Below are 27,346 nucleotides of genomic sequence, written 5' to 3'. Positions count from 1 at the left end.
CAGTGTGCATTCCCTCCACCGACAGATGGGTAAGCTGGCCAGTCAATAGCACAGCTGCAGCGGGTGATGGCTGAGTTTTCAGTGAATACATTACTGCCCTTCCCTTTGTTTTCTTTTGCCCTGTAGCAAAAATATGGAAGAAAACAAGCAGCAGATTGTAAAGACTTGACATCAAAGCATAGTATTGTGTTGCTGAGTGAAAGTTGGTGATTCTTCTGGTAATGAGTTTCACGAATGGGAAGAAGGCAAATGTGCCCGAGTCCACGCTGTTCTTGTCTGCAACCCCTCAAGAAGCCCTCTCCATGACTTCCTTTGCCCTCCCTCCTACTGTCTCCATAAGGCAGCCCCTTCTCATCATCAGGCTCCTTTCCAAAACTCCCTTCAGTTGGAGCTACGGAGACCTGCAATCTTCCTGGGGATGGAAGACCTCATCCTAGGGGCCCCTTCACAAGCTGCGAGTTGATGGTGGCTGTTGGCTGCAGGCCTTGATTCTCTCCGTGATGGTCTCCTTTGGGAACTACTTGAATGTCCTCACGATAGGGTAAACTTTCTTTCTCATGGAGCAAGCAACGATGAGATCACTCCTCTGTGAAGTCACATGACCCGACAGGGTGGGGATTACAGGAGTGAACTCCAGGACACAAGGATTGTGGTGGCCCTCACTGCAGAATAGTGTTTTCAGAGAGCAGACCTTAGCGGTATAGCAAGAAATAGTCATGCAATAAACAGTCTTACATTCACTATTTAAAGGACTTCAGTAAAAATCATTGGTGCTTTCTACCTTCTGAGGAACTGAAAGAAAGGCAAATTCTAGGACCAGGGAGATAACTGAGTGGGCAGAGCACATTGCAGGGACGGGTGATAACTGGACTTCCGGGTAAATGCAGGGTGCGTGTGTTGGCCTGCCTATAATGCCAGTCCTCTCCAGGGCAGAGATGAGAAATTCCCAGTGCCAGTTAGTGAAATCAATAGTAAAATTAGGAAGTTCTGAGTTCAGCGAGCTATCCTGCCTCAAAAAACTAAGTGCAGAACAGATAGAGGGAGACACTGCCATCCGACTTCCACGTACATACACACAGCACACACACATGCACACACACACACACGCACACACACGCACACACACACTCTCACGCACACACACACTCACACGCACACACACACATGCACACACACACACGCACACACACACACACATGCACACACACACACACGCACACACACACTCACACGCACACACACACATGCACACACACACACACTCTCACGCACTCACACACACATGCATGCACCCTCTACATGTGAACATGCATACACACATGCATGAGAACGACATACACACACAAAGAAATAGGAAATGTCTTAGTGAGAGCGTATACGAAAAGAATTATTAAAATGACTACTGGTATTCCTTCTTTTCTTACTTAATAGGTTTCTGGGTTTTTTCTCTCTGTCTACTTAGTTGAAGATGTGCAACACTCAAGTTTTTTCGAAACGTCAAAGTGGGATTAATGCCAGGTTCAAACTCAGCTTCCAGAAGTTTAAACAAGCGTTTGGAAGCGTGTCCTCGGACAGAATCTGTAACCCGTCTTTCTTTTGAGACAATGACATAGGCGGTTCTTCTACCAAAAAATGACCTCATTTATTAACAGTTGATTATTCAGGGGTCTGGAAATGGCAGCGTGTGATTTTCCACCAAGTGTGAAATTAACTACAGACCACAGCCATCAGTAACCTTTACCTGCCTGGGGAGCAAACAGCAAAGGAGATAAAAAGACATTTTTTTTAAAGTTGCTGAAAACAAGAAATACCAATCTAGTCTTTTAAATGTCATAATCATTTTTCACAAGGTGGACGGAGCACACAGCTTTCCCCCAGCATTTCAAATAAGACAGAGAAGGGTCTACAATCCCCACTACCCAAACCAATGATATGGATAAAATAAACCAACGAAGGCCAACTTGGGGAAATGACTCTGGAAACAAAAGGAAAAGGTCAGAAAGGAAAAGGGAGCCACCTTTAGAGGTTAGTAGAGTGAGAAATGGGGTGTAAGAAATAAGAAATCCCCAAAGACTCAAGAGGAGAATGGTTTCTGAAACTTAAATGCAGTTATATGCCCACCTGGCTGCCATCGAAGCAGCCGAGTGTCCCTCTCGGGGAAAGCGTTTGCTCTCTAGCTCAAAACTACAGAATGCCAGCGCAGTTCATTATCTGAAACCTGACAGGTGGCGAACCATCCTGAAAACATCAAATCTCACACAGAAGAGAGACATAGCTTCAAATATCCATGTTACTTCAGAGCAGAAAGGGTTCTGTCCCCAGCCGGTTAAACTCCACTTGTTGTGAGATCAGAATTAAAAAAGAAAAGAAAAAAAAATCACCAGGGCATTGCCTGCTTAACACCCTGCTCACACCCAGGCCCCAGCATCAGTTACCAAGGACTTCTAAAAACATCTCCCTTTTGAGACCCGCACATCTGGCCCTGGCCCTTGAGGACTGCAAGCAGACAGCTCACAGCTGGGGAGTGTCAGCCGCGCAGCCAGGAGCAGAGGGTCGAGGAAGGCGGCCAAGGAACAGGGCTTTCTCAGGGTGCTCGTCAGAGGTGGTGGCTGCTCAGGAAGGGAAGAGTTTGATTTAGGAGACTGGACCCCAGGTAGGTAAGCTGGGGTCACCAATGAGAATACCCCGAGAAAAGAAAACTCTCTGCGTTCTTGATTTGACATTCTTGCAGGAGCTTCGTGCTACAATGACCCTTCGTGGCGTTTATACTTTGGTCTCAGAAGACATCAGACGCAGGCCAGGTTTCAGCATCCCTGAGATAACGGTAGCTCAGCAAAGTGAAATCTTCCATTGCTCACTAGCCTGTTGACACTGGACTTTGAACTGCCCGGTTCTCCTAACCTAGTGGCTTGCAACCTTCTAACGCTGTGACCCTTTGATTCAGTTCCTCATGTTGTGGTGGCCCCCAACCATAAAATCATTTTTGTTGCTGCTTCATAACTGTACTTTTGCTATTGTTTTGAGTTGTAATGTAAATATCTGTTTTCCGATGGTCTTAGGTAACCCCTGTGAAAGGATCGTTTGACCCTCCCAAAGGGGTCACAACCCGCAGGTTGAGAACCATTGTTCTAACCCCTATAGTGCATAAATCAGCTACTTCCTCTCATAGCAGACTAAGCAGAGCATGCTGGCCTGCAAGGCTAACCAGCAGCTTCCGTAAAGAATAAACCATTTCCCATCACAACCACAAACGTCAAACTCCCATTTACGTCTTTTCCACAGTAAGAGAAGGAACGTTCCTGGGAACAGTTGTGTTTAGTTATTTTGTATGCAATAAAAGCAGTCAGATGTAACAGAACACCTGCATCATGTCCGCTCACAAAGCAAGAGTTTTATCCCTGCACTGACAGCAATGGCTTCCCCAATTGGTAGCAGGCTTCCCATAATATCCTCTGTACATTGTTTCTTCTCGGCAGAGCCCTGACTTTTGCTGCCAGTGTTCATAAAAGCTGCATATTCACTGACTAAAGTGCTAAACACCCGCTTCCCAATGCAGATGTGAATGACCACTTGCGGCACCAAGGATTTGTGATATGGATAATTCAAAACCACGACAGAATTCAGATGGAAGTGAAAATAAAAGAGGCGTGGTAGTGTGTGCCTTTAATTCCAGGACTTGGGAGACAGGCGGGCAGATCTCTATGAGTTCAAGGCCAGCCTGATCTATATAGCAAGTTCCAAAGTCAGCTAAGGCTACATAATGAGACACTGTCTTAACAAAAACAAAACAAACAAACAAAACCCTGAACAAATATACAAAAAGGTGTGAAGAGTTCAATACATCATCTCATATAAAAAGACAAGGAGGTGAGGTGTTTTCTGTTTAGGGCCTTTGATCCACAATTAACAGAAACTCAGAGAGAGAAATTGGGGTTCAACCTGAAGATTCGAAAAACAAAAACAGCCAGCCACTGGCTCTTATATCTACCTCAGTCCAAAATGGTGATCCTGTCTCCAGGAATCTCAGAATGAGACCGTGTGTGAGAGCTGTCTCCTCCCATTTTATATTCCTCTCTAGGGCTGGGATTAAAGGTGTGCACCACTACTGCCCGATTTCTATGGCAAAGTAATGTGGCTGCTGGGATTAAAGGTGTGTGTCACCATTGACTGGTTTGTAATGCTGGCCAGTGGGGCTGTTTTACTCTCTGATCTTCAGGCAAGCTCTATTTATTAACATACAAATGAAATGCCACTACAGGCCTAGGAAATGGAACTGCACATACATAGGTGCTCATAGCCTGCCAAGGCAAAGCATCCGGGAAATCTCAGAGCACAGGTGGAGATGACATAAAAGAGCAAGCGCTCGGGAACTCTTAAGGTGACTGGTGCTGAGAGGCCTCGGGTGCAATATCACAGAACACCTCTCACTTCCTGTCAGAGATTAGCACCCTTCCCCAACGCCAGGGTAAGAGCCAGAGGATAGAGAGGAGCTGTGAAATGCTGTCTTCTGAGCCGGGCACAGACATGGCTACCACGAACCCATAGGAACCTTGCCTACTGGTACCGGGCACACAGAAGTGGGGCCCTCCTTATGGTCCTACTACATACTGCTCATCTGTAGACAACAGATTCTGGGAGAAGGGGAAGCTGAGCACCCACTGGTGAGAGCACAGGGCTCTGACAGTTCCAAACTCAGGCTCACAGATGGCCCTGATTAAACTCTGGGCGCTAAACATCATCCAAGCTAGTAACTGGGGGAAAGGGATTTCCAAGGAGGGGGGAGCTCTAGTGGGGGCAGTAGAGAAATGGGAGTGAGTGAAGGAAGAGGAACCAAAACACACTGTGTACACATAAAAAAATTATAAATGACCAGAATTGACCACTCCTACTAATAAAATATATATTAGGCCCTATTTTTAGTTGCACAGCTACTGGGAAGCGGGGTGGGGTGGGGGCGGGGGAGACTCAGGTCAAGGTGCAGCACCTGAGCGCTCTAAAGGATCTGCTGAGAGGCCGGCCTCAGGACAGCCAGAGTACAGACAACTGCGCACCATGGAGGAGCCGAGGATTTCTTTGACTTCGATGAACCACATGGAAAATGAGGTTCCAGACCTCACAAAGTGCATCCCAGTGGCATGTGGGGGGACTGGCTGGTCCATGTTTCCCTCAGGGGCCCTGAGGAATCTGCCTCTCGCAGGGCTGGGGAAGCGCGGTGTACAGGGCGTGAGCAGGGCTCCTCCTCTCTGATAAAACTTTAGCAGTTCCTTTTCAGTGCAGCAGCGTTTGCACAGACATCATGCAAAATCTGTTGAGATCCAAAACTACAATCGAGAGAATTTAGTGGAACCTAATCTCGTCTTTGATGGGCAGAAAATCCAGCCAGAAGTAGAGCTGTAACCTTCAATCACCTGCTGGCATTGCTGCAATCTGACACCTAAAAAAAAAATGAGGCTTCCCTGTGGCTTTGATGCCTAGTCAAGGCTTTGAAGCTGTGTCAAGACCACGGGACAAAGGCAGTACTGTTTATGCAAATCCAGAAACTCCAAAGCCATTGAAAGTCCCATCAGCAATTCAATCCGCAGAGATGATCGGAGGCCCTGCATCAGTATGAAACAGAAAACCCCAAAGCAAAGCTGGGCGGTGTACCAAATCCCACAGAGGGAAGGGACCCTGGGCTGGCCAGAGCCTGGCTGAATGTGCTGAGAAGCCTTGCTGCAGGCAGTTCCTGTAGCCAAGGGGCAGTCATCCGTGCCAAAGGAAGTAAGTCCTGGGCTAAAGCTGCTCCTACACCTGGTGCACAGAACTCTTCAGCCTTGTCAAATGTGTCTCTGCAAGGCTGGTTGTCATGTCGCCACATTCCTCCACGGGTCACTCATCTGGAGCACATTCCACCCAAAGGAGACAACAGCTGTGGGGAAGAGTCTCCCTAGCAGCAGGCCGTGTGGTGGAATGCCATGTGCTCCTAACAGAATTCAGCATTTTGAAGCTCCTCTCAAAAGTGTTAAACTCTGACTAAGGGTCCTGTAATGGCGTAAATGAATGCAGACAGATTGTAAAAATATATACAGCTTTAATGGGGAAATAGACTTACAGAACCACCGTTCCCGCGGAGACCAGGAAAGCAGAAGCGATGGCTGGGAGCATGCTCGCCAGATTTATAGGTAAACATTAGCCCAAGGTGAACACGCACCCTAAGAGGCTGGACTTATCCCTACAGGGTCCCTAAAAAATCAATTCTGCATTTACGTATAATGAATGTTCTAGGGTATGGTCATTCTCATCAAGAGGGGGATAATATCAGATTTTTAAAAGGGTCTCAAGAACATCTATCCCAGAGGTTTTCGATCTTAACTGCACACTGAGATCTCCTGGGAGGTTTACAAAATGCGTCAATTGTCCTGGCTCTGCCCCATCAGCCCTGGCCTGGGTCTCTCCTTCATCCAAGGATTCTGATAATTCTCCCCATTTGAGAACTACAATTCTAGGACATCTCTCTAATTCTCCTGGACAGGAAATTGAGAGCCACAGGGAATAATTTACTTATGCAAAGCATTACACACAGCGATGCACCTCACTGCTTTCACAGGACAAGGCAATTAACAAATGCAAGGCCCACAGCCCAGGAAGTGGGAATGGATGGAGCTGCTTTGGAGGCAGAGAACTATGCATCCAGGTTAGCTTCATCCCTCAGTGATTACTGTTTTCTTGGTGGCACATATTCAGTAACAGAATGCAGCTCACATTCTTAAAGAGAAAAAAGATGAAAAATAAAAATAAATGCAACACTTTTTTTTTTTTAGAAAGCATTCAAGAAAACTGGGAGCGAAATAGTATAGCAGCCAAGTTATTATTGTCCCCTACAGGAAACGGTTGTGCTTGTGACTGTAATAATGCCACAATATTAACGCCTTACACTAGGTCTCTGTGACAAACCCAGAGCATTCTTTTGTACAGAAGACAAGAACAAAAAGTACATGTCAAGTTCATTATGAATGAGGACCCAGGCTTGAGAACTTTGTAATATCAGATAATTACAGCTGACCTGCCAACTATTAAAAAAGAGTCCAATTTTATTAATCTTAGAAAAGAGGAGTTTTCAGTGGCATGAAAACAATCAATAGAATATTAAGCTCGGCATAATGGCTTAATGTCAGTGATCCTAGCACTGTGGAAGCTGAAGTGGGAAGATTACCATGAGTTCAAGGCCAGCGTGTGCCTAGAGTTACAGGATGGCATACGCTATCTATGGTGTGTGACTTTGTCTTTCAAAAAGGTATGTTTTCACAGAGGGAAAGGGGTTGGAGGGGTTCAGTGGGTAAGAGTGCTTTCTGCACAAGCATGAGGGCTTGAGTTCTGATCCTCAGCACCACATAAAGTCACGTGTGGCACATGCACTTGTAACCCCAATGCCAGGGGGTGGAGATAGGCAGAGCCCTGGGAATAACTGGTCTTCAATCTAACCTCCAGGGACAGTGAGAGGCCCTGTCTCAAAGAAGTAAGACAGAGAAAAATGTAGCAGAACACTGAGCAATAGACATCCTCTTTGTCCTCTACACTACATGTACTAGTACCCAGAGAGAGAGAGAGAGAGACAGAGAGACAGAGACAGAGACAGAGACAGAGACCAGGAGACAGGGAAGGAGAGAGGGGGAGGGAAGGAGGAGGAGAAGAAAAACAAAAGAAGAAGGAATAGAAGAGGAAGAAACAGAAGAGGAGGAAGAAAGAAGAAGAAGAGGAGGAGGAGGAGGAGGCAGTAATTAAAAGCAAACAACGGGGAACCAAGATCAAGGAAATGGGAACAAACATGGCTCAGGTGAACACTTTTTAGCTGGAGGCAATCACTAGTTTCATCTCCTCCTTCTAAAGAAGCTCATCAATAAATACCTTTCTTCTATAGAACTAAATGCTTACTTAATTTATAAGCTGCAAAGGGCAGGAAGGAGTGCCTTTTTATACTGAACCCAATGCAAGGAACTACACACAGAGGGTCAACCACCTGTAGTGCTGTCTTTAAACAATACATATTTGAAAAAAATAAAACAACCACCGTTAGAGAAAGAATGCATGTTTATTGTCATAATTCATGTTCACAATAATCTCTAATGGTCTTTGTATTTGTATAGTCCCATTTAAGTCTCTTCCTTTCATTCATCTCTGATTTTATTTATTAGAATCAACAGAATGTATAGACTCTATTATTCCAGATAAGGGCTTGTTAGTTACATTGGGGAAAGAGCCTTTTTTATTATCTTCTGGATTTTTTTTAACCTTCCGTTTATTCCCGCTCTGGTTTTCATTATTCCTTTTCTTTTCTTTTTTTTTTTTTTACACAGTCCATAAAGGCTCTTTATTTATGTTTTACATCTCTAGAGAAAGAATCCCAGGATTTTCCCTCCTGTGTGCTTTCGTCTTGCCTCTTCATGGTCCATGATGCCAGCTGATGTGGTCAGTACAATGAAGCCAAACTGACGGGATGGGAGCAGATTGTTCTGCCATTTTTCTAGGTCTTTGAGTTGCACATCAAATCTAGGGCTTATCACTCCACACTTGTTCAACCTGCCTGTGAGGTTCACGACGATCTTCCCAGCTCTGTGGTCGTCAATGATTTCAAATTCACCAATGTAACCGTGCTTCATCATCACGGTTAGGAACCCAACGATGACTTTGGAGCAGGGCCTGATGAGGACCTGGCGTTTGCCTCTCTTCTCTGCATTGTTGATGCTCTTGAGAGCATCGGCCAGGACGTTCATGCGCACCATGGTGGCGGCACGGGAAGATGGCCGAAAGAGCTTATTCCTTTTCTTATCCAAACTTGGGGGCAGGATTGCTCTTGTCTTCCTAGTTCCTGGATATTTGTCATTGTTAACCCATTGGTTTAGGTAGCCGTAGATTATCTTGCTAAGGTGAAAACTAGAAATATAGTGTGCTTAGCAGAGTTTGAAATCAAGGGAGGCTGAGAAAGGCTAGAAAGGAGGAGGGTGATAATTGTCTAAAATATTTTCAAGGCTAGCTGTTTCAAGCCTTCATATTAGCTCCACAAAATCCCCCTGAAACAAGCCACAGTCTGGCTGCCTGGGCGCTTTCCACAGACCCTGCATTTGCAGAGGGAGAGCAGCCGTGCCGGAGCTGCGTACGAGCTGGGTGTTCAGTGGTGCAGCAATGACATGAAAATTCCTGATCCCACTTGGCATCAATTTTCCACTGCCTTGGCGGGTCTACACCATAATCACTGTGGTGTGTGCCACTTGGCCAAGACGATGAGGCTGGCTGGCCACCAAGAAACTAAAACGCCTCCTATTAGCCCAGCAAGGCACTCTGTGTTGGGAATGCCAGGGCCCCAAATGTCTACAAACACATTTTTTCACAGATATCCCAGGAATTTAATTTCTACTGTGAAGTGTCTACAAAGTTCTTCATTTCTCAAGACCTTAGAAAGGAGCAGTTTCTCATAGTAACTTTCAGTGAGAATACCACTCATTGCTCATCTGAGATTCCTCTAGTCTACGTCACATCTGTCACCTGTGAGAACAAGAAGTTTGCAATTGCCGTCTACCCTCCCTCTCCAAAACATAGCCAGTCACTCTCAAAAGAGAGACTAGAAAGAGTTGTATCCTGTCATAAGATTCCTCCTGGCACCCTGGTAGTGGTGGCACACACCTTTAATCTCAGCACTCAGAAGGCAGATGCAGGCAGATCTCTGTGAGTTCGAGGCCAGCTTGGTCTACAGAGTGAGTTCTGGACAGCCAGGAATACACAGAAAAACTCTGTCTTGAAAAACCAAAACCAAACAAACAAAAACAAAACGAACCCCCCCCCCAAAAAAAATCAAGTGAACCAAACAAACAAACAAAAAAATCAAAAATCCTATGGACTATAATGCATACATTGCTGTCTAATTCATTATTAATATTTATCATCATCATCATTTGGTAGCTAGTAGTCAAATTGGGGAGATCTCAATTTAAGGAGCCTTTCTCCAGCCTGGCATACATCTCTTGACTGACTTTAAAATAACTGAACCTGGAAGGGAATGAGCTATTCTAACACAGCCAACACACCACTGAACCCAGATACTCATAAAAATCCTTTAGCAGAAGCCTTCCTGCAGGCTTGGCTTCCTGCCTCGTTTCTTATGCTTCTCGTGCTTTCTGAGGCGTGTGTTCTAAGGTATCCTCAAACAGGAATCAGAGAGCTCTGGAGGGAGAAAGTGATTTCTACATTGTGTTCATAGGCAAAATCGCAACGAGGCAACATAGTCATCAGTTTGCTGAGTTTGCCAAACAGCTAAAATAATAACAACAAATATAGATTCAGTGAAATGAACTTGTTACAAAGCCCTGAGTTTAGCCTTAGCAAACCCTCGGGGCCTTGTTAGTCAAAGTTCAAGTCTGAAAAACAAAATCCTTGCACATATGGTGTTCCTGAAGAAGAAAAGAGGTACTTTCTGGCCAAATCTAAAGTTTAATTCATGTGGCAGACTTGGTTAATGTCACCAACAGCAAATGTAGTTTTACAGGGCAGCACATTCCACTAAATTAACTAGAGCCATCCTGTGTAAATTCTGCATGGATTTCCAATTATTGCCTATAACAAGGTATTTTTTTAAAAAGTTATGAACATTAACACAGCTTTCCTACTAGAAGAATGGATATCAGGAGAAAAAGTAATACAATCCTGATTTATTTACCACTAGGTCACCGGATGGCCACTCCTTCCAGCGCTCTGCAGCTACTACTTGGGGCCTAGCCTGAGGAGGGAGTACCTACATACCAACAGAGGTCAGGTACACCAAGTCAAAGACCCATCAGGGACTTACTACAAACTCAAACAATGTGGGGCTAACAGGGACTTGGCTGCCTGGACACAGTTCATGAACCAGCGCCGACACAGTCTCAGTAACAGCTGTGGACAAATGCAAACCTGGCCAGGTGAAGTATTCGTTACACAGGCTTATGCACTTGTGAAACATTCTAAACTTAGACATTTATGATATATAGAATTTGGAGATGCAAATTTAATTTATGTACAATTATAAAAATTACACAATTACTTCTTAAAGATTGATTCCAAGGGCTGGAGAGATGGCTTAGTGGCTAAGAGCACTGGCTGCTCTTCCAGGGGGCTTGAGTCCCGGCACTCACAGGGCAAGTCACAACCATATGTTGAAAGACCCCAGCTTTGCTGTAATGCCATTTTGCAAGGCTTTCACACAAACAAGTGTAAGTTCAAGGTAAAGTCGGTACTCCTAGGCGGCCAAAACAGGATAACTGTGGTCAGACACCAGGCCTAGGAGGGGAACGGACAGTTCTGGGAAAAACTACATATGCCCTAGATAGAGCCAAGTCAGCTATTATCATATCTTCAAGTCCCCGAGGAGCTTGTCCCCAAGTGAACCCATCGCCCCATCCGAACTGACCAATGGGATTCCTGTAACCATGCTTCTACTTCTGTATGCCTGCTCCGTGCGCCCATTTCCATATAAAAGACCCCCTGCCCAGCCTGAGGGCACGCAAGTCTTCCAAAGAGACTCTGAAGCCGCAGGTACCTGTGCATCTCTCAATAAATAACCTCTTGCCTTTGCAGCCAGTGGTCTCGACTATTCCTTGGGTTCAGGGGTCTCCTCCTGAGGGAAGGACCACTCTGAGGGTCTTTCAATGTAACTTCAGTTCCAGGAGGACCCAGTGCCCTCTTCTAGCCTCTAGGGACACCAGGCACACATATGCAGTGCACAGACATACATAGAATAGTAAAAACTTTTAAATACTTTAAAAATGGTGATGGGGCAGATCTTCTAGAGGACAAAGAGTCAAACAAGAAAGCAGGGGCATGTAAATCTACAGAGTAACACCATGAAAACCTGGTTATGAAACTGATTTGATTATGGCCACGGGAAAGGAAGATGGTACCGTCAGTGTTTAAGGACCCTGATACAGAAAAATGGGTTTCAAAACATCATCCTTACATAGGATACAGTCAGCATTTATGTTTGGGTCAAAACGTGTACATACATTGACAGTTTCTAGGCAAATATGAAAACACTCTCATTACTGTCCTCTGGCAGGTGGTGTAAAGTAGAAGAGAAACTTACATTTCATTGAATTCTGACACACATTGACTGTTTTAGTAGGGGAGTCTTGCATTTTAACTTGTAAAAGAAAAAGTCCAAAGGAAAAGTTCTTGTTACATTATTTTTAAGTAAATATACAAAAGTTCTAAGGAAACCCGGTGGTGGTGGCGCACGCCTTTAATCCCAGCACTCGGGAGGCAGAGGCAGGTAGATCTCTGTGAGTTTAAGGCCAACCTGGTCTACAAGAGCTAGTTCCAGGGCAGGAACCAAAAATTACGGAGAAACCCTGTCTCCAAAACTCAAAAAAAAAAATTCTAAGGAATCCAACCTTTTAAGATATTTTTCTTTTAAGTTATGTGTATCTGTGGGGGATTATGTGTATACGTGTGTATAAACGCTATGTGCGCATGTGTGTATATGCATATGTGTTTGCACATGAGGGTAGTGCCCTCAGAGATCTGTGTCAGATCCCCTGGAACTGGAGTTACAGATGGTTCTGAGCCTCCCAAAGTTGAGTACTGGGGGCATTGGATGTGGGTCCTCTGCAAGAGCAATACTTGCTCTTAAGCAATGAGTCATTGCTCCAGCCCCAGATAAAATTTTTAATCACAAATTTTCATATGTTAACGTAAATGTAACTAAATTAACAAGCCACTCCTTTGAGAGTAAAAATGTCAAAGGCATTAAATTTGCAGCTCTTGATGAATTATAGTTTTGCTTTAAATACACACAGTGAACTCTCTTCATAAGATAGTAACTGGAAAGCCATCTAACAGATACAGTAGAGGCTAACAGATTTCCCTCTGACTTTACTGTATAAGGTTACATATTGTGAAGAAACGTGTAGAAACAACCTTTATAATCCCCTACTATCGTGCCCATGAGAGCCCCATAATGGCCCTACTATACTGCTCTGCGGAGTGGAGACAGTGCCACACAGTGAAAAGACACATTTACGTGTAGGGAAAGGGACCGCAGCACAACCGACAGCATGCCTGGTTACAGAGCTTTCATTGTTTGTCTCCCGCCGCAGGAGACAGCCGAGCAGGAGGACGCGAGAAGCACAAGCCTGTGACCCAAGAGGGGCAAGGGAATCCCGAGGTGGAATCACTTGGATAAAGACCTGAAGACATATTTGTAACACCAACCTCTTAGGATAACTGGCATGCTTCCCAAACCAGGAGAGTCACGCTATAACAGAAACAACCTTGAAACCAGCACTCAGAAATTCCAAGTTGAAATTGATTATCTCATCATGTTATTCACTATATGACTTACTGAAAGAAATCCTTTACCTGCCCTGTGCTTTGGAGTCCACATGCATGCAACTCAGTAAGATAGGATGGGAACAATCTAGGGACCCTGTCAATTACAGCAGTTCGTCATCATTGGAGCAATGGGATTGGTGACTGCATTTGTTGCTTCTGTTTTTATTCGAAGGAGTGCATAGTTCAGAAATCCTGTCACATTTTCAAAATTGGAGTTTGGGAGCAAGTCTGACAGGTTTCTCCAAACATTGCAAAGAAAATTGAGTTTATGGGACAAGCAAATCTAAGACCACCCACCGAAAAAGCTGGAAGATAGACTGCTTTAACAATAGGGACCTAAAATGTAGCCACCAGACATGTGCAAGGTTCAGTTTTAATTATTGCTGATAGTCACACTTGGGGAGATTTCTTTTGGTTGCAGGCAGTGACTTGCATCCATATGCATGACACATGCCTTTTAGTGTTATTTTGTTCCTGTGGAATCTTCTAAAACAGAGCTGAGCTCAGTAACTAGTTCAGTGCCTGAGCTAAGTGACAAAATGATCAGGACAGCGGAAGAGAACCACAGAGCCCCTGGTGTCGTCGGTCAAGCAGAAGAGACAATTCTCACTTGAAGGAAACACTGGGGCGTTTATCTTCCCAAGCTGGGTCAACAGACAGAAGCAGGAAGGAGAGCTAATGGGTCCTTTATTGCTCTAAGCAGACCACATGTACTTTGTGTGCACATCAGTCGCCTGGCTCCCATTCCGACTTCCCCATGTGCTGGCCTTGTGACCTTCAGCAAGGCATCACCATTCTCTGTGCCTCAGCTTCCCCATACATGAAGCCAGGTGGTGAAATGGGCTTATGATGGCACAGAAGACTTAAGCCTCAATCCTCCAAATTCTAACTTATAAAGACCTAGTCCCATTCCAAATTATCATGTTGGAAAAAAATAAGAAAAAAGAAGAGAAAGGCAGAGAAAACAAAATACTATCAGGAAGAAGATTAAAGAATTATTTATTGCTTCACCAACCCCACATCGGGCAGAAGGCTGATCTTCAAAATATATAAAGAACTCAAGAAATTGGTCATCAAAAGAACAAATAACCCAATAAAAATGGGGTACAGACCTAAACAGAGAACTCTCAACAGAAGAATCTAAAAGGGCTGAAAGACACTTAAGAAAATGTTCAACATCCTTAGTCATCAGAAAAATGCGAATCAAAACAACTCTGAGATTCCATCTTACACTTGTAAGAATGGCTGAGATCAAAAACAATGAGGACCTCTTATGCTGGAGAGGATGTGGGGCAAAGGGAACACTCCTGCATTGCTGGTGGGAGTGCAAACTGATACAGTTGCTTTGGATATCAGTATGGCAATTTCTCAGAAAATTAGAAAACAACCTTCTTCAAGACCCAGCAATAACACTTTCAGGTATATACCCAAAGAATGTTCAATCGTACCACAAGGACATGTGCTAAACTAACAGCATTGTTTGTCATAGCCAGAACCTTGAAATAACCTAAATGCCCCTCACCCAAAGAATGGATAAGGAAAATGTGGTACATGTACACAATGGAGTACTACACAGCAGGAAAAAAATAATGATGTCTTGAAATTTGCAGACAATGGATGGAGCTAGGAAACATCATACTGAGTGAGGTAATTATCATATGTACTCACTCCTAAGTGGCTTTTAGACATAAAGAAAAAAAAAACAGCCTACAATTCACTATCTCAGAGAACCTAGACAACAAAGAAGACCCTAAGAGAGACATACATAGATCTAATTTACATGGGAAGTAGAAAAAGATAAGATCTCCTGAGTAAATTGGGAGCATGGGAACCATGGGAAAGGATAGAAAGGGAGGGGAGGGGAGAAAAAATATAGCTCAATAAAAACAATTAAAAAAATATATGCCGTATTCTACAAAAAATAAAAAAGATATTAGAAATTAGATAAAGAGGTTATTCAGAAAGATTGGAATATGATAACTCACTTATTAACCAGTTTGTTATTTTGGTGTGTAAAAGTCAGACAAATTGATAAAAAAAAAACACAAACAAACAAAAAGAACGATCTATTTTCACTGCAGGCTAAAGCTTGTCTTTGAAGGGATAACAGTACATGCCAAGCTCCTGGCTAACTCTGACATCATCTCCACCCTGGTACCAATCACTGATAGCAGTTTAAAAACATACTTACATTAGTGTATCTAGTTGAGCATCTGCCAAAGTGCTCTTGCTTGGCCATTAAAATATGGAAGTAAACTTCACATAATCCCCAAACAATGCAGAGATAGAGGGCAAAGCATTGGCACTAATTCTCAGAACAAGCAGAAACCCGTCACTGCGTATTTATGTCAACAAAATCCCATCACTCTGTTTTAAACCATAAAAAAAATGGTTCTCGGTTTAGTATAACACTTTGCCCCGCTCCACAGGATGAAATGCCTAAATTGTTCCACAATCACACAGCAGCTATTGCCTTGTGACTGCATCCCCATAAGCATCATAGGCTCTCCGAATGATCAACTGAAGGTCTTTTTTTAGATCAGGTATTTCTTCTTTTGAGTCAAATGTGCCCTCTTCATTTTTCGCTGCTGATACACGGGCCGTACTGAAATCACAGCTCTGCAAAGTGGAAGGACATCAGCCTTTTCCTCTATTGCTATGCCTGCTGGTTCATGGCAACACTGAATTAAAAGAAGGTATTGAAGCTCCCTGCCTCACGTCCCAGAGTCTCACAGGCCCCGTGGCTCAGCACAGTACTGCACGTTTTAGTGCGTAGGAAATTCCTGCCTTGTTTCTTATCCCAGGTTGTGATCATTAAAGAAAGCAAGTAGTTTGTTGAGTTTTGATATCAATCAAGAGAATAAAAAGAATCCCTTTTGCTGCTATGAAGTGTATCTCTGAAATAAAAACATTCCAGTGTTCAGTCAACTCCCCAACCCCGAAATCTCAATGCTCATGGAAATAAATACATTTTCCAAAAGCAGAGGTTCCTACACCAGTTTGTTGGTTCCCATCTCATTTGTGTGTGCTAGAGGTCAGGTCTAGAAAGCTGTGGAAGGGAATCATGTGACAAGCAAGTCTTCATGTGGTCCATGGGCCAGACTCCCAATGACACAGTGTGCTAGGGGAAACTGTCTTGACCTTCAGCGATCGAGGAAAGAAACCTTATCCCGTGTTATTCCATCCATCCTCAGAGGATGAAGGAGAAGAGTGCACTGAGTTGCTGAAACATGACTCAGTGAAAGCTAGTATCCTAGATTCAACTCAGTGATGCTTGCTTGAAGACTCTCAGTAGCTCACAGCCGTTTTTGAAGTTGACAGGCATAGCCTGGCACAGCAGATATCCCGTTTGGCATCTCAGACTGAGTATGTCTTGGATTTAACAGTCAAGCAGAAAGCAGCTAGCAGAAGTTCCTATGGTTACAGCATCCCCCTGTGTGATGTTTTGATTGCATTCTGACAATAACGCTTGCTTTGATTCAGAGGACAGAGCTAGGTACTAGATGACCAAAGTTAACCATAGAGGTTTTTGAAGATTGAGGGTAGACAGAGAGACAGGAAGAAGTAAGGCTCTCAGTCCTTTTGGATGGAGGTCCCTAACTGCTTCTCCACTGCTTGTAGGATCATCTGGGTTCTTATCCCAATATTTGACTTCCAATTTTTTTATTGATAAAGAATAATTAAATAAATGCATCAACATCCCACAGAAACATGGTTTAGGTTGTTAGAACCTTCACAGACAATACCCTTCTGGGGCAGGTCCAAAAGCTGGCATTTTCAGAGAGATGCTGTGGTAGAACATGCATCTTGAGGACAGCAGTCATTATATCTTCTGTAATCCGCCTGCATGGAAGCTCTGGTGAATGTTCCTAGTATTTTGTCTCCTCGTTCCCTCTTCTGGAAAACTTTCTTTCCAGGAGAATTCCTCTCGGAATTCCTGTTTATCCTTCAAAACTTAGCTCAATGTCACTATCAACTTCTCCAAAAGGCTTCAAGGCCACACATGCATCCCAATCTGTTTAGAAATCCTTTCACGCCGCCCTCCCCCACGACAGCTAAATACCGTACCAATCATGTTACTGCTCTATGAAAAAAGTAGTGTTTGGGGGCCACAAAGTACAGCCACATTTTGTTCAATTTTACTTCAGATCTAATTGATTGAAAGTACTTTAAATTGAAGAGAATACTTTAAAACTGACTTTAAACAGATTTGTTTTCTGTTCATTTGTCCATGTCTCCGTGTATGTGGGTATCTGTAGACACCAGGAAGGGGCATTGGATCCCCTGGAACTGGAGTTTCTGATGGTTGCCAATGGTCTTCCATGTTGCTAGGAAGTGATCTCCAGTTTTGCCCTCTGCAAGAGTAGCAAATGCTCTTAACCACTGAGCCATATCTCTGGTCCCCTAAGAGCTGGCATTTGTGTTGTTATTTTAAGGCATTGCACAGAGCTTCTAAGATAGAACCAAGCTTTTTAAGATAAGAGTCTCTAGAGACTAACACAAAGATTGCCCATATCCTCATCCGTGTCTTGGGCATGTTCCTCAGTCTTCTCATGCTGGCAGTGGTGGTTTGAAAGAAAACGTCTCCCAAAGGGAGCAGCACTGTCAAGAGGTATGGCTTGTTGGAGTAGGTGTGGTTTTGTTGGAGAAAATGTCACTATGGAGGTGGGTTTTGAGATCTCATGTGGTCAAGATACCGCCCAGTGTCTCAGACCACTTCCTGCTGCCAGCCAGACACAGGACTGTCAGCTACTTCTCCAGTATCATGTCTGCCTGCAAGCTGCCATCTCCCAACATGATGATAATGGATGGAACTTCTGAACTGTAAGTCAGCCACCCCAATGAAATGTCTTTCTTTTATGCAAGTTGCTGTGACCACGGTGTCTCTTCATACCAATAGAAACCCTAACTGAGACACTGACCACAAAGGATAAGCACAGTGATGTGGACCATAAGGGAAGAAAAGGAGAAAGAGGCGCAAAGGTCTATGTAGAATCAAAATGCCCCTCATCTAAGCAAGACACCAGTGCTCATGTGATCTGGAACACTCATGGAAGTTAGGATAGACATCGGTTGCTTGTTGGTTCCAGTTACATCACAAAATCTGTAGAATTCAGGGTCTAGAAAGAATTTTTTCAGTCATTTATTCCAACTCCCTCATACTCATGAGAAATTAGTGTCTATGGATTCTATGACATGTGGTCCAAATCGTATATCAAGCTATTGAGAAACAACTCAGATATCCTAAATTCTAATTTATAGCCTGTAAATTTTGCTTATCCCACATTCCTAATCTTCCTACCTTTTAAAGAGCTGTGGAGTCTGTAGACAAACTCACAGGTCAAATTTGTGCCTTACCTTTTGTGGTGGTCAATGTTGATGGCCAGTTGGATTAGATTTGGATCTAAAATCACTATGGGAAGACACTTCTGGCTGTGTCTATGAAAGGGCATGTCTATAAAGAAGGGAAGACACCCCCCCACACACACACACTAAAAGTGGTACTGTTCCATGGTTGGGGGTACTGGATGGAGTAAAAACAAGACAACAATATCCATCTCCCTGCTTTCTGACTGGTTACAATGAGACTCAGGCTTCTGCAGCCAGGCGTTTCCCCCCACGGTGAACCACACCCTCGAAGTGTGAGCGCTCCTTTCCTTACACTGCTTATGTCAACACACCATTTGTTAATTCTGTGACCCTAAGTGAGTCTCCGTGCTTGCTTCTCCTCTTCCTATTCTGGCAAATACTCTAAAGTTTTTAAAAAAATTAAGTAGCGCATAAAAAACCAAAACCCTATGAAGAAGATTTCTTTTGCAAATGAAGCAGGAAGAGACTCTCAATTTAAAAAGTCTTCTGGCATCGAAGTGGTTAACACACACACACACACACACACACACACACACACACACCAGGTGCACCAGCGTTCCCGCTTTCTTTGCACACAACACGCTCTTCTCCGTGGGAGCAGTCACGTATGGCAGGGTGTATGGCGAAGCAGTGTGCCCACAGTGCTGTACTGTGCCGCGTGTTTGTTTTCGCACTGGATGGAGTACCTCTCCTACCAGGTACTGCAAGCCTGCCAATTCCTTCCTCCTCTCCCTGCCCATCTCTGCTTTAAGATGCGGCTTGTCTGGGGACAGCTCCCTTCGAAACCGCTCCAGAGTGACCTGAGCTGCTCAGGGATGCGAGCAAGGTTTGTCTGCCAATCTGATGGCTAGTCTTCCCTGACAAGCTTTTACTTCCATAGACCATCTAGAGCTCCTCGGGCCAACTCTACACTAACACTTGGACTTAAAGGTGTGGAACCCGGACTGAGGTCTAGAGGAGGAAGGGGACAGACTTCCACTGATTGCCGGTCCTAATCAACAACAAACACAAAAGGGACCAAGCTGACAAAACTTGGCTCTTTATCCTCCCCAAAGCGACTCCATCGCACCCCAGCAAAAACCCCAGAGAACCTCACAGAAGTTTGCATCTGCAGCGGGAATGTGTCCCAGGAGGCTGAACAGGCAGGAACCTTCTGGAGCTCCCAAGGAAGACCGGCCCACAGTGTGATGTGATTGGAAAGACTCCAAACAAAGCGACGTACTCTCCATCCCTGGGTTCAGAAAGCCCAGGGAAAAGCCAGGAGCCAAGCTAAGCAGGGAACAGGAGCCTGGCACCTGCAAGTCCTGGCGCCTCATTCTCCACCTCTCCAGCCTCTGCGGACCCCTTTGCTAGCCCAAGTTAAGTTATGTATATGCATCTGGAGGCAACAGACACACTCTCTCCTTTCCCTTCATGGCTTGGGGATAGAGAAAAAACCTCGAGAAATGAACGGCGGCGGCGGGGGGGGGGGGGGTTGAAAGTCTTCCTTCTTTATGGTGGGGGGGGCGGGGTGAGGGAAGTTAAGACCACCGGATTCTCGCTCATGTGTTCCCACATCTCCCTCCCGGTCCCACCACCCGCGCAGCGCAGGACCCATGCGGACAGGGAGGATGTATGCGCGCCAAGCTGTCCTCCCTCCGCGGAAGCCCGGGACCCCAACTCGCTCACCAGATGGCCATCCTGCTCTTGGGGTAGTCCAGCCGCTCCAGGCAGCCGAGGAAGTGAGGCAGCGTGTGCGCGGCATTGCGGGCGAGGATAGCCACGAGCACCGTAGGGCTCTGCAGGGGCGACTCAGGGAACACCACTGGTTCCTCTCCGTCCTCATCCGAGTCCGGCTCGGCAGCGAAGCGCGCCCGACAGCCGAGACGGAACAGGGCGGGGGACAGCAGCAGCAGCAGCAGCGCGTAGGAGACGGTGGCGCGGTGCGCAGCCATGTTCCGCGGCTGGCTGGAGACTGCGATGCTGCCGGGGGCACCGGGGATGCCGCTGCCCTGGGACGGCGGGAGCGCGCACGGGCACCAACTTCTGCTGCTCCCGGGACCCGCCGCCGTCCAGTCCCGGCCCGAATCCTCTGCACGCCGACTCCCCGCTGTCCGCGCTCGCCCCGCGCTCCGCCCCGCGGACCGACAGGTCGTCGCTGTGAGGCTGTTCGTCCCGAGTTCCACGGAAAGTTCCCCTAGCCGGAGCTGCGCTGGTACAGCTGAGGTCTGTGGCTTCCTCCAGAGCTGTGAGGTGTGGCCCTGTCTGCCAATGGGCGTGTGTGTGTGTGTGTGTGTGTGTGTGTGTGTGTGTGTGTGTGTGTGTGTGTGTACATAACGGTACAACCCCAAGAAAATTTATTCTGCTTTAGCAAACCGCAGTCTGAAGTCCTTCATAATGACGCGATGGATCCAGGGTTTCATAAAGCACCTATTGACAGATGAGAATTCTGAAATGGGAGGTCTCCCCAGCCACCCAGGACTGTGGGGAACAATGTTATAACTCCCACAGAGGCAAAACCCTTGTTCAGAACACCACTTCTCCTGAAATTCATTCTTGATGGAATAAACACCCTAACACCGCATTTGAATACTTGGAGAATTTTAGACCTCAAATCAGAACCCTGAAAATACAAGGAACATTAATCCGGGGGCCCTTTTGCTTTCTTAAAAAAAACAAAAAAGTTTCAGTAAGAGCTCTTAACAGCTGGTCCATCTCTCCAGCCCCAGGATCCCTGGACTTCCTAAGTGAGGAGGTGTGGAAGAAAAGATTCACATGTCCCTTCCCGATAATGACCCAAAATGACAAGAATAGGAAGACCCACAAGTCAAGGGGAAGAGAGAATAAAGGGCAGAAGAAAGGGTGGAGGTAGAACACTATCAGCGGGCCGAATGAAACCACTCTTTTTTTTTTTTTTTTTTTTTTTGGTTTTTCGAAACAGGGTTTCTCTGTAGCTTTGGTGCTTGTCCCGGAACTAGCTCTTGTAGACCAGGCTGGCCTCAAACTCCCAGAGATCCGCCTGTCTCTGCCTCCCAAATGCTGGGATTAAAGGATTGTGCCACCACTGCCCGGCTATGAAACCACTCTTGAAGATAACACAGGGACCAGAGTAACTGTGGCATGAAAACCACAGTCTTTGATCTGTGTGCAGGCTGAACGGAGGACCCTGGACGTTCACGACCATCACTGCCAGGCCAACCAGCCCTCAGCTCTGACACACTGTCCTTTTACTGCTTCTGTTGTTCCTTCTCACAACTCTTCCAAGGCCTCAACTCACTGTGCTCTGCTCTCGGAATCGTCAACTGGTCCATTTGCTGCAGCTCCCTTCCCATCCTTAAAAACCCCTTATTATGCCAGGTGGTGATGGTGCACACCTTTAATCCCAGCACTTGGGAGGCAGAGGCAGGTGGATCTCAGTGAGTTCAAAGCCAGCCTGGTCTACAGAGTGCGTTCCAGGTCAGCCAGGACTGTTACATAGAGAAACCCCATCTCGAAAACAAACAAACAAAACACAAAACAACAACAACAAAAAAATCTTATAATAGTCATAGGTAGACATGGTGACCAGGCTTTTCATTCCAACACCAAAGAAGTAGGAGTCATCTTAGCTATACAGCACAAACGAGTCTAACCTAGGCTGTGTAAGACCCTGCTTATGAAACAACATCGATAATAACCTGTCTCTTAGTTGAACTTGACCCTCTGTTGGCCAAGCTCTGTGAAAGAGGAGTCAACACTGCCTTCTTCGGCTTCTTCATCTCCCGTTGCTCCTGTCAGAGGGAAGTGTGACTTTGGCCAACCCTCTCCTGTTTATAGGGAATGCACCGCTGACAGACCAACAGGAGATCCACCGGAAGTGTGTATGTCCACGTCCACGTTCACATGGAGAAACCTGGTCAGCAGAGCTGCGGGAACACTTGTCTTTTGGAAAAGTCCCTGTCAAATCTGTAAAAACCTTGTGAAGCTGTTATTTCTCCCTTCAAAATGGGATTCATTCCCAAAATACCTCAGCAGAGTGACTTCCTCCTCCTGCAGGGACAATGGAGGCATTAGAGCGAAGCATTCACTCTTTGTTCCAATAGTCAAATATGCGTAGAGTCAGTCTCCCATAATTACCTCTGCTAACAGACCGTGTAGGAATTTCAAAAAGATAGGCAGACCTTACCACGCAAACAAGTATGGGTGTGGGTGCAGTCCAGGTTCAGGGTTAGTAACTTTATCTAATGGTTTGGAATGTCAGGTATTTCCCCTTGGATGCTGGCCCCTCCTGGGTGGTGTCACCTCCTTCCTGGAGTACCTGCAGTTGCTTTGTCAGGTTCTCTGTGTCCCTTTTGGTGATTCGAAAATGCATGAGTTCCTTGCTCGTGCTCTCTCTCCTTCTGCTCCTGATTTGGACCTTGAGGTTTCTGTCCGGTGCTCCAATGTGGGTCTCTGTCTCTGTCTCCTTTCATCGCCTGATGAAGGTTAATATTCAGGAGGACAGGACAGGGCAGGGAACCCAGAGAGCTTTCAGGGTTCCCTGCCCTTTGGGAAGTCCAAGGACCACCCACTTCCATCCAAGTCTAGTAAGGTGAGCATCCAAACTGTCTAGGCTCCCACAAAGCCAGTACGTGCAGTAGGATCAAAAACCCAGTGCCATTGTTCTTGAGTTCTCAGTAGTCCTCATTGTTCGCTATGTTCAGCGAGTCCGGTTTTATCCCAGGTTTTTTCAGACCCAGGCCAGCTGGCCTTGGTGATTTCCCGATAGAACATCCCCATTGTCTCAGTGTGTGGGTGCACCCCTCGCGGTCCTGAGTTCCATGCTCTTTGGACTGACGAGGGAGGGGGACTTGATTGGGGGTGGGGGAGGGAAATGGGAGGCAGTGGCAGGGAAGAGACAGAAATCTTTAATAAAGAAAGAAAGAAAGAAAGAAAGAAAGAAAGAAAGAAAGAAAGAAAGAAAGAAAATGCATGTGCTATCATTGTTTTTCCTGTGGAATTTTTTTAACCATGTCTCTAAAAACCTAGCCTGTCGGTGGTAACACATGCCTTTAATCCTAGCATTCAGGAAGCAAAAGCAGGCAGATCTCTGTTCAAGGCCAGCTTGGTCTACAAGCTACAGAGAAACCCTGAATCAAAAAACCAAAAAAATAAAAAACCTGATGGAAAGGGTCCCCTTTTCTTCTCTCTGCTTCTTCTTAGACAGAAAAGGTGAGGTGATATATGATTCCCCTTTGTGTACTGTGAATATGTTTTATTTCCATTGGCCAATAAAGAAGATGCTTTGGGCCTATGGCAGCACAGAATAGAATAAGGTATGAATTCCAAACAGAGATAGAGGAAAAAAGAAGGCTGAGTCAGAGAGATGCCATGTAACTGTTGAATGAGAAAGATGCCCTCCCTGAAACCTTACCAGTAAACCATGAGCCTCATGGTAAAATATAAAATGTTAGGAATGGGTTAATTTAAGATGTAAGAGTTAGTTAATAAGAAGCCTAAGCCATAGGCCAAGCGATGTTTTAATTGATACAGTTTCTGTATGATTATTTCAGGTCTGGGCAGCTGAGAAAGAACAAGCAGTCTCCTACTATACCCTAAGCTTGTACCCATATCATAATGCAAAATACATTTAGTCTAATTTCAAAAATACCCATAGTCTTTCACAGTCTCAACACTGTTTAAAAGTCTGGAGTTCAAAATTTCTACAGAGGTTCAAAGAAATCTCTTAACTGTAACACCCTGTAAAATCAAAATAAAAAAGGAGGCCACATACTTCCAACATGCAGTGGCACAGAATATGTATTACCATTCCCAAAGGGAGAAAAGGAAGCATAATAAGGAAGTATTGGATAAGAGCAAGACCTAAAACCAACAGGGCAAACTCCAAATTCTGCATCTCCAAGTCTGATCTCCAATTCCTTCCAGCTTTGCTGAGAGTTTAACACACTGCTCTCATTTGTGCTGGTTTCTCACCCACTCTGCAGCTCTCCTTGGTATCCTACTATCTCCAGTATCTTGGGGTTTCAGATCACAACTTCATGCAATGGCCTCTCTGAGCCTCCACACAGTGACATCCCTGAGATTCTCCTGGTGTCCGCAGCTTTCATTAGCAAGGAGGAAGATTTTGCATCCCTTTTCTTGTATGCTTGACTTTAAAACCAGAGGCAAGTGGCCAAAGCTGCCAAGTTCTGCTGCTTATTGGGGATGGAGCTTGCCCCCTTACAAAATTATATTTGCATCAGCTTTCTGTTGTTGATGGCTTCCTTTACTGCTTAAATTTTTTAAAAATTCCTTTTCACAAGTTGAAAGCTTAGCTGGGTAGGGTTTTGTCCTGGGGTCACTACTCCCTTATTCCATTTAACATCAGGTTTTTCTTTAATTTTATCTCCTTGAGCACTGGAATTTCTGTCTTCTATATTACACTTTTGTTCTCCTGTTCTCCTCAAACTGTATATTTTATACTTTTCCTTGCTCTGCTTGCTCCCTTTCATTACAGATTTGCACAAGAGACTACTAATAACCAAGGACAAAGTCAGTACTAGGCTGTGTTGAGATCTCTGCAAATACCATTAATCAAAACTCTTCAGTTTGGCCTCAGAAAGATTTTTAGGACAAGGGCAAAAAGCAGCCACATTCTTTAGCAAAATATTGTAGGAATGGTCTCTAGACTATTTACTAATATTTTTCCCCTTTGAAATTTCTTGAGCCAGGTCATTATAATTATATAATTATATTGCTCTCAGCATCTTCCACTCTCCTACTAGGATGACCCAGTAATCCCTGCTTAAAGTGTTCAACTGTTTCTAGTCCAAAGTCTCAAAGTACTCCTTTAACAAACAGCATGGCCGGACCAATCACAGAAATACCTCACTGCTGGCACCAATTTCTGTCTCAGTCACTTCCATCTGTTCTCCCCTTTACCTGATCCATTTAGTCTGTAGGGGAATTTCATTTCAGAATCTGTTTCCTGCCCTAACCCTTTTCTGTGGTGTTTATACTTAAATAACAAATTGATTAAAAACCACTCTGCCTCACATCCATCCTCCTACAGGAACTCTCTTCACTCTCAGAGACTCACCAGCCTGTGGAAGACACTAAATGAAACATCTACTAAAAACACCACGGCAGAAGTATATTCCAGCTACAGCAGAGGAAGGTGAGGTCATTTCTACAGGAGTGGTAGTGATAGGTACCTTTTAGAAGGGTTGCACAAAGATGTTCTTTCTTCTTTTCTTTCATGGTCAATGTCCATTCAACTTAAAAAAAAATTTGTTCATCTTACTACTAACCAAATTAGTTAAGACTAGGACGCCATATTTTCTTCTTGTTTCCTTCTGTTACCTAATAGCTTGTCTTAGCTCTTTTTTTTTTTTCAATGAATGTGGAGGCCAGAAACTGACAGCAGCAATCTGTTTCAGTTGTTCTCTGCTAAACACAGAGTTTTCTACTCTTTCGGTCTGGCTGTCCAGCAAGCCTTTCAGTTCCCCATCACTGAGATTACAGATATGCCCTGCTCTTTCAGCATTTACATGGGTGCTGAGGACCCAGACTCAGGTCCTCATGTTTGGACAGCCAGCGTTTTACCTACAGAACCCTCTCTCTAGTCCCTGGAATAATTTTAACACCATGTTTTCAATTTGTACTTATTTAGTCTGGGTTTATGTCAGTTTTCTTTAGAGAGGTTGAAAACTCACTTTGGAGACAGGTATTGACTAAATAGCTAGAGATGAGATGTTTGGAGAACTGTGACTTGATTTTGATGCTTATCAAAGCCAGCTATTATCTGAGCATGTATATCTACATTTCTTTATTTACAAAAATACCAAACCATTTGTGTGCTCTATAAAGTATTTGTTAAACCCAAGCTATATTATAAACTAACATAATCCAAAAAGAAAATCACAATGTGCTAATTTCAACACTATTAATTGAGTGCCTAGCACCTTCCTTGAGAAACAGATAATGGTCACCAACATGAAGCCCAGTATGTCTCTTCTTGTCACGTGACTTGCTCATTTCCCCAGGGATGAGCAGCAGACTGAGCTTCAGGTTTTTCAGTGTCTTTATTTCCTTTGGAATTCTTCATCCTGTGTTTAATTCCATGTGTTAGCCCATCTAGGCAAGGGTACCAAACAGTATAGAGACTGCTGTGAAGATATTTTTCTCTTAGCTCTGATTAACAATCAATTCAGTAAACTTTAGGCCAAGCACATTTCTTTTTGTATTATGGCCAAACCTCATCTAATTTGCTAAGGCCTCAACCGGAAAGGACAGGATTCCAAAACAAGGAAAAACCGGGGCTCCCAGACTGCCTTTGGATTCAAGGCTGAAACATCAACTCTTTCCTGCGTTTCCTCCCAACCTGTCCAAACCTGCCCTGCAGATCTGAGGCTTCTTGGCCCCTCTGATCACATAACCTCCCCCCCCCCCCCCCACCCATTTTGCAAACAAGAGCAGAGGTGGGATGTTTGGAGGACTATACATTGATTTTGATAACTTTTCCCATTTACAAAGCCAGTTACTTTTAAGCATGCATGTATGCAGCTCTTTACAGAGTTACCCATCTATCATCCATTTGTGCTGCTTCTCCATCTGGCTTTCAACTCAGATTCTTCCTCTTTCAGCTTTCCAAGCGCTGGTAGTACACACACATATCAGGCCATCAGGTCATCATATTCTGTTC

At 44.8% G+C, this 27,346-nt stretch overlaps 2 protein-coding genes across 3 annotated transcripts in view; both read right to left on the bottom strand.

The window, feature by feature from the left end:
• Positions 1-20,948, bottom strand: part of Colgalt2 (collagen beta(1-O)galactosyltransferase 2) — a 99,127-nt gene extending 78,179 nt beyond the window's left edge. The window contains exon 1 of one of the 2 annotated variants that reach the window (XM_075988228.1): positions 20,374-20,948. In XM_075988228.1, coding sequence (XP_075844343.1) covers positions 20,374-20,639 — 266 coding nt within the window. In that variant the 5' untranslated portion in view covers positions 20,640-20,948. The remainder of the gene's footprint in view (positions 1-20,373) is intronic. The other variant, XM_075988227.1, reaches the window with a different exon arrangement.
• LOC142858672 (small ribosomal subunit protein uS8-like) lies at positions 8,291-8,784 on the bottom strand. The gene has a single exon (XM_075988229.1). It carries the CDS (start codon positions 8,757-8,759, stop codon positions 8,367-8,369), a length of 393 nt encoding a protein of 130 aa, XP_075844344.1. The 5' UTR covers positions 8,760-8,784; the 3' UTR covers positions 8,291-8,366.
• Positions 20,949-27,346: the final 6,398 nt, after the last annotated feature.

Source organism: Microtus pennsylvanicus, chromosome 10 (genome assembly GCF_037038515.1).
Source record: "Microtus pennsylvanicus isolate mMicPen1 chromosome 10, mMicPen1.hap1, whole genome shotgun sequence".
In the NCBI taxonomy this organism is placed as follows: domain Eukaryota; kingdom Metazoa; phylum Chordata; class Mammalia; order Rodentia; family Cricetidae; genus Microtus; species Microtus pennsylvanicus.
Note: the sequence above shows the minus strand (reverse complement) of the source record. Positions and strands in the feature narration are given on the sequence as shown.

Coding starts and splice junctions, on each gene's coding strand:
- LOC142858672 (XM_075988229.1), bottom strand. CDS start 8,759: ATGGTGCGCATGAACGTCCTGGCCGATGCTCTCAAGAGCATCAACAAT.